The 12,178-nt window shown below is 41.1% G+C and overlaps 1 protein-coding gene across 1 annotated transcript in view; it reads left to right on the top strand.

Moving 5' to 3' along the window:
* The window catches only part of Lrp2 (low density lipoprotein receptor-related protein 2), a 161,695-nt gene that overhangs the window by 63,657 nt on the left and 85,860 nt on the right, over positions 1 to 12,178 (top strand). The window contains exons 14-21 of the mRNA NM_001081088.2: positions 452 to 654; positions 2,319 to 2,459; positions 3,861 to 4,064; positions 5,790 to 5,982; positions 8,111 to 8,236; positions 8,996 to 9,126; positions 11,306 to 11,443; positions 11,749 to 12,030. Coding sequence (NP_001074557.1) covers positions 452 to 654; positions 2,319 to 2,459; positions 3,861 to 4,064; positions 5,790 to 5,982; positions 8,111 to 8,236; positions 8,996 to 9,126; positions 11,306 to 11,443; positions 11,749 to 12,030 — 1,418 coding nt within the window. The remainder of the gene's footprint in view (positions 1 to 451; positions 655 to 2,318; positions 2,460 to 3,860; positions 4,065 to 5,789; positions 5,983 to 8,110; positions 8,237 to 8,995; positions 9,127 to 11,305; positions 11,444 to 11,748; positions 12,031 to 12,178) is intronic.

Genomic DNA, 12,178 nt, shown 5'->3' with positions numbered 1-12,178 from the left:
CCACCCACCCATCCACCCACCCATCCATCCATGGAGTTTAAAATACCATCTCACATCCTAGACTTTTATGTGAGGCAACCCTAAAAGTATGAAGGCCAAGTGAGAAAACAAGCGTCCTCTTCTTCTTCTTCCTCCTCCTCCTCTTCCTCCTCTTCCTCCTTCCCTTTGCTTTGGTGGTACTGGGACCTTAACATAATGGTAGGCACCCTGCCTCTGAGCTACAACCCAAGCCTGATAGTTAAGACTCAGCTGTCTTTGTTTAAGAAAGAAAATTCTACATAATTAAGAAGGGATTTCAAAAGCATCCCATAATATTTCTATTCCAACTTGTTCTATATTATAACAGGAACTAATTTAGGTTTTTAGAGATTCAGCTGAACAAATTACCTCTTCACTAAAATAAAAACAGAACAGCAGAGGTATGACCCATGCTTGTATCCTTTTGTAACAGGAAGACGGTAGCGCGTGGAGGCTCCCTCGTCCCTCATCCGTTTGGAATAAGCTTATTTGAGGAGCACGTGTTCTTTACTGATTGGACAAAGATGGCGGTGATGAAGGCAAACAAGTTCACAGACACCAACCCTCAAGTGTACCACCAGTCTTCCCTGACGCCTTTCGGAGTGACAGTTTACCATGCCCTCAGGCAGCCCAATGGTAAGTTTCTGGGCAATGTTCACCTTACTTGGAACAGGAAAGGGTTTCTTGTAGTTATGGAAACTAATGAAGCACCGCCCGAAGTTTGGGTGCTATGTAGGTATATTTACAGCTGTCCAGAGCGCTAACCTTCTCAAGATCATGAACCTCTGCAGAAATCAGTAAAGTCGCCAATGTCAAGGGGATGCCTTGCATGCATGCTTCTTGGCTCCTGTAGTGTATTCCAGAGCCTGCTCAGGTGCTTGGTTCTAGTGGCAAATGACCTATACCAACCACTCCACCGGGAGCAGTCTATGGCATTTGTCCTGCCACATTTGAGGTCACCGGGGTTCCATGCAACATAAGAAGAACTCAGCTTTCTTACTGCGAAATGTGTTTTCTACTTCTTTGGATATGTTTTGCATTTGTTCTTTGGTTTGCATTAAGGCTGTCATGGACCAAGTATGTTTAGTATGTTTGTCTGGTCCCTAGCTACATCTCTGGTTGCAAATGCCTTCAGTCCTAGCCGAGGCAGATATCTTTCTGAAGTTGAATATACCATAGAGCCATAGTAACAAAACAGTGAATAGTACTGACTTAAAAATACGCATGAAGGAATTTTGATTCAGTTACTGTTATTTTAGAGTAGGATTTATGTGTGTTTGAGTGTTTTAAATCGAACTTTTGGTATATCTATCTGCACTGTATTTGGCCATTTTCTGTGTTTGTGGACTGAAGAAAAGAAATACTGAAACCAAGGCAATGTTGGTAGAAAGATCTATTAATAAATCACAATTTAGAGAAAGTTCTCATGTTGACTGAGGAATCTGTTTAGAATGAAGAAGAACTACAAAGTAATTAAACTGATGTTTAAATTAGGAAAGAGAGCCACATGCTAGAACAAAATCACACACTAGATATAGCTAGATGGGTAGAAGTTAATAGGATACACTTGAAAAAAAAAGCATGCTTGGTCTGAAAACATTCTGGACATCTCTGGAATGATTTTTCAGACTCTTTATGAGCTCTCATTGAATTCAGAGCTACTGTAATCTGTTCAGCCATCCATATTATTTTCGTTATTCAGCTGTGAATATCTGGCTATCATTTCCTCAAATCAACACAGTTGATAGAATAAGAATAAGTCAAAGTTTCTGAAGATGGTTTATAAAGCAGCTGAGTGGCTTAGCAGTGAAGGGACCTGCACTGACACCCACATGGTGGCTCACAACAATCTGTAAAGGGGATCTGATGCCCTCTTCTGGCATCCTTGGGCACTGCACACACATGGTGTACAGACATAAATGCAGGCCAACACCCATACACATAAGACAAACAAAAAACAAACTTTATAAAGCAGACAAAGGAAATTAGTGCTGGCAGCCTTGAGCACAGGCTGCAGGGACCTATCTGAAGGTGTAAACTTGTTGCACAGGTGCGTAGTAGGGTTTGCACTAGTTTAGTCAAGCACTCAAATCTTGGCAACTTTCAGAACCTGATGGGATAATAATTTTTCTCTCCTAGAGCTATTGGTAGTACACTAACTTACTTGCAAAACATGTATTCACCAAGTAATAGGAAAAATGTGTATTACCAGGAAAGAGTCTATCATAGGAATAAATGGTTTTGTGTGGTTGGTGTTACTCAGTTTTCTCAATGCATCTTAATCCATGTGCTTTCCCCAGCCACCAATCCGTGCGGAAACAACAATGGGGGCTGTGCGCAGATCTGTGTTCTTAGTCACAGGACGGATAATGGCGGCCTGGGCTACCGGTGCAAGTGTGAATTTGGCTTTGAACTGGATGCAGATGAGCACCACTGTGTTGGTAAGACATCTTACCTTACCTTCACTGTCTTTCTGGTGAACACCACATGCTTTATGCACACACACTTCTGCCCAGGCCATCTTGTTCTGAACTGGGCTAGCGCTGTTGACTGAATTCTTCCCTGTAAGAAGGGAACAAAGAGGTTTCTCTTTGTTCCTTGTTCAGGGTTAGGGAATCTTTTCCCTTTTATTACTATAAATTATTAGCTATGACCTTTAAATTCTATAGGTTCGAGCTACTTTCTATTTCTACTTTCCTTTTTAGGCTGACCTGGAATTATGGTCTTCCTGCCTCAGAACCCCGACTTGCAGTTGTAGACCACCATTTGGGGAGTGTCCACATTTCCTCCCCTGTGCTGGTGTTGGAACCCCAGGGTCTTGTGCTCTGCCTATCACCTTAGTGTCTCCACGTTACACACTACCTTAATTTTGGTGGGATGGGAAGCTGTCCATTCCTGTGAATGACTTCTAGGTCAGCTGGCCTCGTGTCTATATTCTAAAATAGTTCTGTTTCTCTCCTCCCTCTCCTCCTCCTGGCTCTCTTGGAGCCTGTCCTTTTCCTTGCTTATCAGCTCATCTATTCCCGATGACTCTGAACTCTGCTAATATTGCTGCTCGTCATCTTATGGATATATCCTTGCTCTCTAGATATTCGTGCCTCTGGTGCCTTCTCCAATATCTAGTGTTTAAAAAAAAAAAACATTGCCTAATGATTTGATTTTAAACTTCTTCAGTTTTTGCCTTCTTAGTTTGGATGCACTTCCATCGTCTTTGAATTTTCTAACATGCTGTCATGGTTTTCATTGCTTTTAGACATCATTCCCCATTCTTTCATTTCCTCAATCTCTCACTTCTCTCCCTAACATCTTTTTGAATAATCTACATAATTTCTACTCTTTGTCTCTGTGTCTCTTCTGTCTCTGTCTGTTTCTGTGTCTTTCTCTGTGTCTCTCTGTCTGTCTGTCTCTGTCTGTGTCTCTGTGTGTCTGTGTGTCTGTGTGTGGTTGCCTTGTAACTAAGTGAGCTGCAGGTTCAATGAGAAGCACCATTTCTGGGAACAGGGCTAGAGCCTTTCCTCTGGCTTTTGCCCTCTCAGGTGCCCCCATGCCCCACAGTACCTCAAACACAAGAAGAGCTAACAAGGGTGTGAATATACATGACATTTGTGTATAAAAATGTAATAACAAAAAGAGAGGACTTTAACACTTCTGTGACCATTGTTTGCTTATCTCCCTTCTTCTAGACTAGTTTCCAGTTATATTAACTCTACATTTAGCTGTTGTTCCTCTCGGAGTTGGATTTTATGGTTACCTACTGTACTGGAGGGAGATAAGCAATGTCTCTGGAACATGGCGGGGCCGCACTGCTGGCTCACTTTCATGTGTCCTTCCTCTTTCTACAGCCGTTAAGAACTTCCTGCTCTTCTCATCACAAACGGCTGTGCGTGGGATCCCATTCACCCTCTCCACCCAGGAAGATGTCATGGTTCCTGTTACAGGGAGTCCTTCCTTCTTTGTTGGAATTGACTTTGATGCTCAACACAGTACCATCTTCTACTCAGATTTGTCGAAAAACATAATTTATCAACAAAAAATTGATGGCACAGGTGAGGAAAGTGTGTATGTGTTGACATATTTGATTTGTTTTCCCTAATACTAGCAACTACTCATTTGTTTTGCATACATATACACATATATCATATAATACACATTTGCATACATATTCATACATCATACACATACACACACACATATATATTATACAATTACACAAATGCATACATACATACATACATACATACATACATACATGCATACATGCATACAGGCTTTGACCTACTGTTCTCTATACCTCTCCTTTGCTCTAGCTCACACTGGCTTAGAACTTGCAAGAATACCCCCTGCCTCAGCCTCCTGAGTTCTGGGTTGATAGATATGAGCCACCCTATTCCCTGATACCTCTCATTTATTTTCAAGACAAATCATAATCAGAGTTGGCTTTATTTGTAAGTTTGTTGGAGATAGGGTCTTACTATGAAGACCCAGTTTGTCTTGATCTGTGTTATATAACCCAGTCTGGGCCTCAACTCACAGCTATGCTCTTGCCTCAACTTCCTAAAGTCTGGGATTATAGGCTTGAGCCACTACCCAGGCTCAGGCTGTGGCTTTTTCTTTGTTTGTATTTTATTTTCTTTAAGAAAGTACATTTTAATGTTGACAAATGAGTAGTTCTTGGAGCCCCAACCTGCTGGTCCTTTGTCCTCCCTGTCCTTCAGTCCCTAGCTAAGCTGTGACAACACCTGGCACTGTCTCCCTCTGCTCCCTTGGGAACATCTAACCTGCCATGCACTATCAGGCTGTGTGCACTGGAGACTCATTGCTTCCTCCGCTCCATATTTCTTGTACCCAATGCTTTATTTTGCATCTTGCTACTCATCATCTATAAAAAGGCTCAGTAACAATCCCCATGCATATATCGTACCCATGATGTTGAATGGATACCTGCAAGGAACCTGGCTCAAAGTGAATATTTAAGCAGCATATTTTTGTATTATTGGCACAAAAAGGCCACCTTTTATTTTTATCTATCTATCTATCTATCTATCTATCTATCTATCTATCTATCTATCTATCTTGAAATCCTTTATTTATTTATTTTTCTTTTTTTGAGACAGAGTTTCTCAGTGTAACAGCTCTGGCTGTCCTGGAACTCTCTCTGTAGACCAGGCTGGCCTCAGGAACTCAGAGACGCACCGGCCTTGATTAAAGGCATGTGTCTTAAAACACACTGCAAAACAGAAATGTGGTTGCTTATTCTCAGTGAGCTAGAGAGAAGGAAGCCCCAAAGTTGCCACAGGGAAGGATTTGCAGAGGAAAGGTGATCTTGTTCTCACGTAGCCAGCTCCTCTGGCTTCTTTGCAATCTTGGCTTCCTATGGCTGTCCAAGCCCGCTGAGTGTCTCTGGAGGGTTGGGCGGTACTGTTTGTGAGCTACCCCCAACTGTACCTGGCAGTGTCAGCTCAGAGCTGTCTCTGGGTGGTAGTAGGTGAGTTCAGGTATCTTTCTCACGTGTTCTGGAAGGTTGAAGAAGGGAGTAAAGCCAGACCCAGTTCTGTTTATCACTCACTACCGTATCTCCTCTTGGAGATCCAAACTGTGGGCAAGAGCTAGATTCTAGGTTTATCTCATTGTTGCTCAGCAGTTCACAGATTCTTTTTTTCCTTAAAGAATTCCACACATGTTTCTACAATATGCCCCTTTTCATTCAATCTTTAAACGTGCAGCCGTTGGGAAATTTGTCTTAAATAACATGACTGTATTTTTACCATTAGGAAAAGAAGTCATCACAGCAAACAGGTTGCAAAATGTTGAGTGTCTGTCCTTTGACTGGATCTCAAGGAATCTCTACTGGACAGATGGAGGGTCGAAGAGTGTCACTGTCATGAAGCTGGCTGATAAGTCCCGACGACAGATAATCAGCAACTTAAACAACCCTCGATCCATTGTGGTGCATCCCGCTGCTGGGTATGTGAGAGCTTGCAACTGCTGAATGCCTTTCATGGTGTGTTGCTCCAGGGACCAGCTGTGCAACTCACCTGCAGTTTCATCTCTTCGGCATAAGCTTCAGGGATCACCTTATCTACTTGAAAATTACGTTTTACCTTTCTCTAAAGTATTGTTTTTCTATAGTTACCCTAGGAAGGAAAAAAAATCTTCCTTGATGCAGGGCTATCAAGGAAGGATCCAATTCTTGCCTCGCTTTAGTGTATTGATATATACACGAGGTTTTAGCAGGGGGTGGGGTGGGGTGGGGGCTTGGGTGATAATCATCTAGTCGTTTTCAGTAGAAGAACTTTCAAATCCCTGTTTCATGTACCATTAACACAGGGTCAGACAGGAGGAAACAGAACAGTCTACAGTGTTCTTTTTTTAAAATTTTACTTGAATATGTACAGTAGCTTATTCAGAACACACCTGAGAAAAACTTGTGACTCACCAAGCCAGGTTCCCTCACCTGGGGCGGGGGTGGGATGTAGCTAGGTGAGGTATAGTGACTTGGAAGGGCTCATACTATTGAGCCAAATCTGTAGTCAAACTCTAGACCTGCTCAGACACAAAATTTGTCCTTTCTTTCTTTGCTTCTTTCTTTCTTTCTTTCTTTCTTTCTTTCTTTCTTTCTTTCTTTCTTTCTTTCTTTCTTCCTTCCTTCCTTCCTTCCTTCCTTCCTTCCTTTCTCTCTCTCTCTCTCTCTCTCTCTTTCTTTCTTTCTTTCTCTCTCTCTTTCTTTCTTTCTAAAAGCTGTGTTCTCTTTATACTTTTAGTTTTTCTTTGTAAACCTTATTTACCTACACAGTTAAATGGTTGATTTTTTTTCTAATGGATTTATAGCAACCTTAATCTTTAGTTTTGAAAAGCTGTTTCATTCTTCCCATTTTCTTTGAAATGATGTGAAGCCATCATAGTTTAGAAAGTTACACCCGGAAATGGTTTTGATTCCCAGCGATTGTATGAAAGAAAAAAAAAAAGAAGTGGAGAGAAAAAAAGTGGTGTGTGACTTTAATCCCAGCAATTGGGAGACAGAGGAAAGTGGATCTCTTTGAGTTCAAGGCCTCCTGCAGTGAGTTCTAGGATAGCCAGGGTTATATAGTAAGAGACCATGGTTCAAAACAAAACCAAATAACCCCCCCCCCACCCCTCAAAAAACCAATACAAAACAAAAAGGAAAGAAAAAGATGTTGATTAGACTTAATGAGTATGTGTTTAGAGTTTGATTAATGTGTGTGTGTGTGTGTGTGTGTGTGTGTTTATATGTTGTATGTGTCTGTAGGTAAGAATGCCTGTGAATAATCTAGAGGCCAGAAGATGGTGTCTGGGATTTGAACTCCAGATTCCATGAACAAGTGCTCTTACTTACTGAACCATCTCTTGATCCCTAACACTGAGAGAATTTTGTAGAATTATAAATTCCTTATAGAAGAATAAATAGAGAATGGTCTGGTGGGTTCTGAATGTTTAATCCCAGATTAAAAGAAAATATATTTGATTTCTTATTCATGAAGTCTTCACTAGGTAACTTGAATCAGGGTCGCATATGAAAGTTGACACCTAACTATTATCTAGCATTGGTGTTATAGTGCTGATGACAAAGAAACATAAGTTGAATGCCAGCTTGGCTACATAGGTGGACATAAACCCAGCAAACTCCTGTTCTGTTCTGTTCTGTTCTGTTCTGTTCTGTTCTGTTCTGTTCTGTTCTGTTCTGTTCTGTTCTGTTCTGTTTTGTTCTGAGACAGGGTCTTCCTATGTAGCTCTGGCTGTCCTGAAACTTAGTATGTAGACCAGGCTGGCCTTGAACTCACTATGGAACTCAAGGTGACATATGTCTCCCAAGTGTTGGAAATTAAAGGTGTCCACTAATATGTTGGGTGACAGAAGTTTTATAACCTGTGGTCTAGTTATTCTCTCTCCCAGATGCTCATTTTAAAATCATGTATAATTGTGACTGTGATTACATATTTATAACTTAAATTGTAACTTAGAATTAAATATGCCAAACTTGATAGCATATATGGAGAGTAAAATCAGTTGTAACTCTTTCAAGGTTATCAGTTTGTTCCCATATTGCCCTCCTTGATTTGCTCCTGCTTTTTAGGTATATGTTCCTGAGTGATTGGTTCCGTCCTGCAAAGATTATGAGAGCATGGAGCGATGGATCTCACCTAATGCCCATAGTCAACACTAGTCTGGGGTGGCCCAATGGCTTGGCCATCGATTGGAGGTGCGTAGATACCATCTGAATTTTAATCGCTGTAGAGTGTGGAGAAGGTATACTAGACACTAGTTCTAGTATTCTGGACACTGGTTCCAGTATCCTGGACACATGGTAGTGTGTTGGAGTAAGGAAATGAATCCTGAAAGTTTCTGAGACTTTTTGATTGCTGTCAGGTCATGGGTAATGGATGCTCAATGATCTAGAATACAAACACAACTGGCCAGCTGCTGGTAGGATAAAAAGTCAATGCACTCGTAAGTATTTTGAGGAAATTTCTAAAAACAGTAGAATGACAGGGCCAAGATGGATGAAGTTCGTGTAGAGATTGGATGAAATGTAGCAGCTTCAGGATATTAATTAATCAACAAGTGAGTTAGTTAGTGAATACTGACTCAATCGACTAGTTTATACATGCTTTATATCGATTTGTTTATACATGCTTTGGGGATTCTTAGGAGTTGATCAATTTAGGAAGAAGACCAATGAGCTTATAAATTATTAAAGCAGGTTATGGGAGAAAAAGGGCAGAAGCATGTTTAGTCTTTTAAACGTTACCATCAATATTCTTGTCTATTTCTCAAGGAGGAAACACATTTCCCAGCTCAAAGATTTCAAATTTTAAGCTTACTGTATGTGTGAGAAGCATACAATGTAAATTTCTAATAGACACATTTGGCTTTTATATGGAAGTAATCCGCCAATGTCCTCCCTGTTTGGGACACTCATGTCTTGGGATTAGATAACATGTCTTCTTCCTTTTCTTAGTACTTCCCGGTTGTACTGGGTGGATGCCTTTTTTGATAAGATTGAGCACAGCAACCTTGATGGTTTAGACAGGAAAAGACTGGGCCATGTTGACCAGATGACACATCCGTTTGGACTCACCGTTTTTAAAGGTATGCTTTGAGGCAACAAAAGGTATATGTTTGCCACAGAACCCTATTCCCACCCCAAAATGTGAACAGAAACATATGACTGTGTTTTTCCATTCATATTTCTATACAATTTTCACATTGCTAGTAAAGATTTCTGAGAGGCATGGAATTGTGGGAAATGGCCATGATTCCCGCCAAACTTTTGTCTACTTCTCTCAACTACCTTCTTCAGTGGAGACGTGCTTCTGTGACTTGGGTTGCTCAGAATGAATCTCTCTCCTCTCTCTCTCTCTCTCTCTCTCTCTCTCTCTCTCTCTCTCTCTCTGGTGAGCCAGGCTTGGTGGCACACACTCATCTGGGAGGCTGAGTCAGGAGGACCACCATGAGAGTGGCCTGGGCCACATAGTTAAGTCATGGCTCACTTGTATAACAAGACTATGCAGAATAAAACAGCTGACTTGTTTATTCCTGAAACAGGGTTCTTGTGTGTAGTTTGTGGATTACACACAAATACTCTCTCAAACTTTCTGGTGGTGTGTTCCTGTTATCCCAGCACTTGGAAAACAGGGGAATCATGAGGCCAGCTTGGGCTGTAGGGCAAGATCACAGCCAACTCAATTGAATAAATTGAATAGTGAGACCTTGTTGCTCAAACAAATGAACACAGTATACCATAATTTGCCTAGTTTGAGGGTTGACACTTTGTAGAGAGCTACCAAAAGTCCTGTGTACAAACTAGTTGTGTTCCTGTTCGAACCCCCTAGTCAAATACTTAGCATAGTGTGTTAAGCAACTAGAGTGGGTAGTCATACTGAATATTATTCCATCCTGCTGTCTATCTGTGGAGTGTGTGGTATTTTAAAAATATTTTAAAAATGCTCTGAGATTTTTGATGAGATGAGTCAATTATAAACAGTCATCCCTCCCATTTTCACTCCCCCTTTCAAATATTGTCTGTCAGGCTCGTGCTATTTGCTAGTCATAGGAACATTTTTTAAATGTTAATTTTTCTCTGTTATATGGTGTGATGTTTGGATATCTTTTGGTTTTTATCAGCATGAAAAATAGTGAGTGCATTCTAATGAGAACAATACTATAACCCAAAATATTAGTTTTAGTCAATTCTGATTTTCGTTATGAATCTCTTTTCCCTTTCTTTTTCTTTGAAGATGGGGGTCTCCCTACAGAGTCTAAGCTCATTCAAACCCGTGTTCTTCCCTCCTCAGTCTCAGAAATCTATGAATGCCACCATGCCTAGCTAGCTTCACTATGAATTTGGTATGGAATGCTCTTTTGTTTCGCAATACTATGAAAACCATTAATCCTGTACTGAAAGACTAGCTAGATTTCCTTGACAGCATACTGCACAGGCCTATAAGTTTGATTTGACTCTCCATCTATTTAAATACGAGACACTGTTCTGAATGGTAGGACTGAAATCTGCATTTAAGAGAGAGATGATTTAGTGGTTTTAATGACGTACTAGTATGGACCACAGGTGAGGAAACTTGATTTCATAACATGAGTGACATTGTTAAGCATTTATTCTTACTTGTATTTTTTTAGTTAGTTATGGTCTGGTAGAATTCTTTGATGAAATCTAAATTATTAAGATCATATGTAAGTTTGCACAATTGTTGATATTTTTACCCAAACATACAACTTTTTTTAACAAAATGAGATCTGTATTTTTCCTTATTAAAAGCTCCTTCTCCCTCTCCTTCTCCCGCCCCCCTCCTCTGTGTAGCCCTGGCTCTCCTAGAACTCACTCTGTAGACCAGGCTGGCCTCAGACTCAGAGATCTGCCTTGCCTCTGCCTCCTGAGTGCTGGGGTTAAAGACACGGGCCACCATCTCTCAGCAAAAGCTTCTTATTAAAAGTGGATCTAAAAAAACAGTAGGAATTCTCATAGGAGGTGAAAGGATGCTACACTCCTTTAAAAAAAATTGAGTGTTTTGGCTGGAGATAAGAACTCAAAAGATTCTTTTTCATGTTTACTTTTATATACGGAGGTTTAAGCCTAATTACTACTAAATATTATGTAGCTGCCTCAGCCTGAGCCATGATATCAATTAAATAAGGGCTTCCAAAGAGCAAATGGTTATACGTAGATGGGCTCCTGGACCACTGCATTCTTGTAAGCCGATTACATTTCTTTAAACTGTGACTGAAGTGTGAATCATTCTCTTTTTCTCCTTAGATAACGTGTTCTTAACAGACTGGAGACTGGGTGCGATTATTCGGGTCAGGAAGTCTGATGGTGGTGATATGACCGTTGTTCGACGTGGCATCAGCAGCATAATGCACGTGAAAGCGTACGATGCTGACCTCCAGACCGGTGAGGGGCATTGCCAAGTATTCTCCATCCGGACATAGTTATTTGACTTGGTGGTTCCTTTCTCTTTAACTGTATCTTCAACATAATTCCTGACAGTGCTACATTCCTATCAGCCATATAGTTGAACACAGCAGGACTCTGGTTTCTTGGAAATACACACCTTAGAACTTTCCTGCCCTTAAACCGAATGCTGTCTTTGGTGGGCTGATTCCCAACTTTGTAGTGTTGGCTCTGGTTTTTTTTTTTTTTTTTAATGTTTCCCTTCATACGTTGAAGGTTGGATCTGCTTGTTTCTGCATTTCCAGGAACTAACTACTGCAGTCAGACCACCCATCCCAACGGCGACTGCAGCCATTTCTGCTTCCCAGTTCCAAACTTCCAGCGGGTGTGTGGCTGCCCCTATGGAATGAAGCTTCAGAGGGACCAAATGACTTGTGAGGGAGACCCAGCCCGAGAGCCCCCCACACAGCAGTGTGGCTCCTCTTCCTTTCCCTGCAACAATGGCAAGTGTGTGCCCAGTATCTTCCGCTGTGATGGAGTGGATGATTGCCATGACAACAGTGATGAGCATCAGTGTGGGGCACTTAGTAAGTATCTGTGCTGGGGTTTTGGGGAGGTGAATAGAACAGAAGACTGGCCATCCATAAGCAATAATCAAAGCATGAGCTATCTATGAGTATGGGCCCTGCGTTTGATCAGCAGCAATGGTGAGAATAGTATTACAGAATAGGTCCT

The sequence above is a fragment of the Mus musculus genome, chromosome 2, assembly GCF_000001635.26.
Source record: "Mus musculus strain C57BL/6J chromosome 2, GRCm38.p6 C57BL/6J".
In the NCBI taxonomy this organism is placed as follows: domain Eukaryota; kingdom Metazoa; phylum Chordata; class Mammalia; order Rodentia; family Muridae; genus Mus; species Mus musculus.
This window is presented reverse-complemented; position numbering and strand designations above follow the sequence as displayed.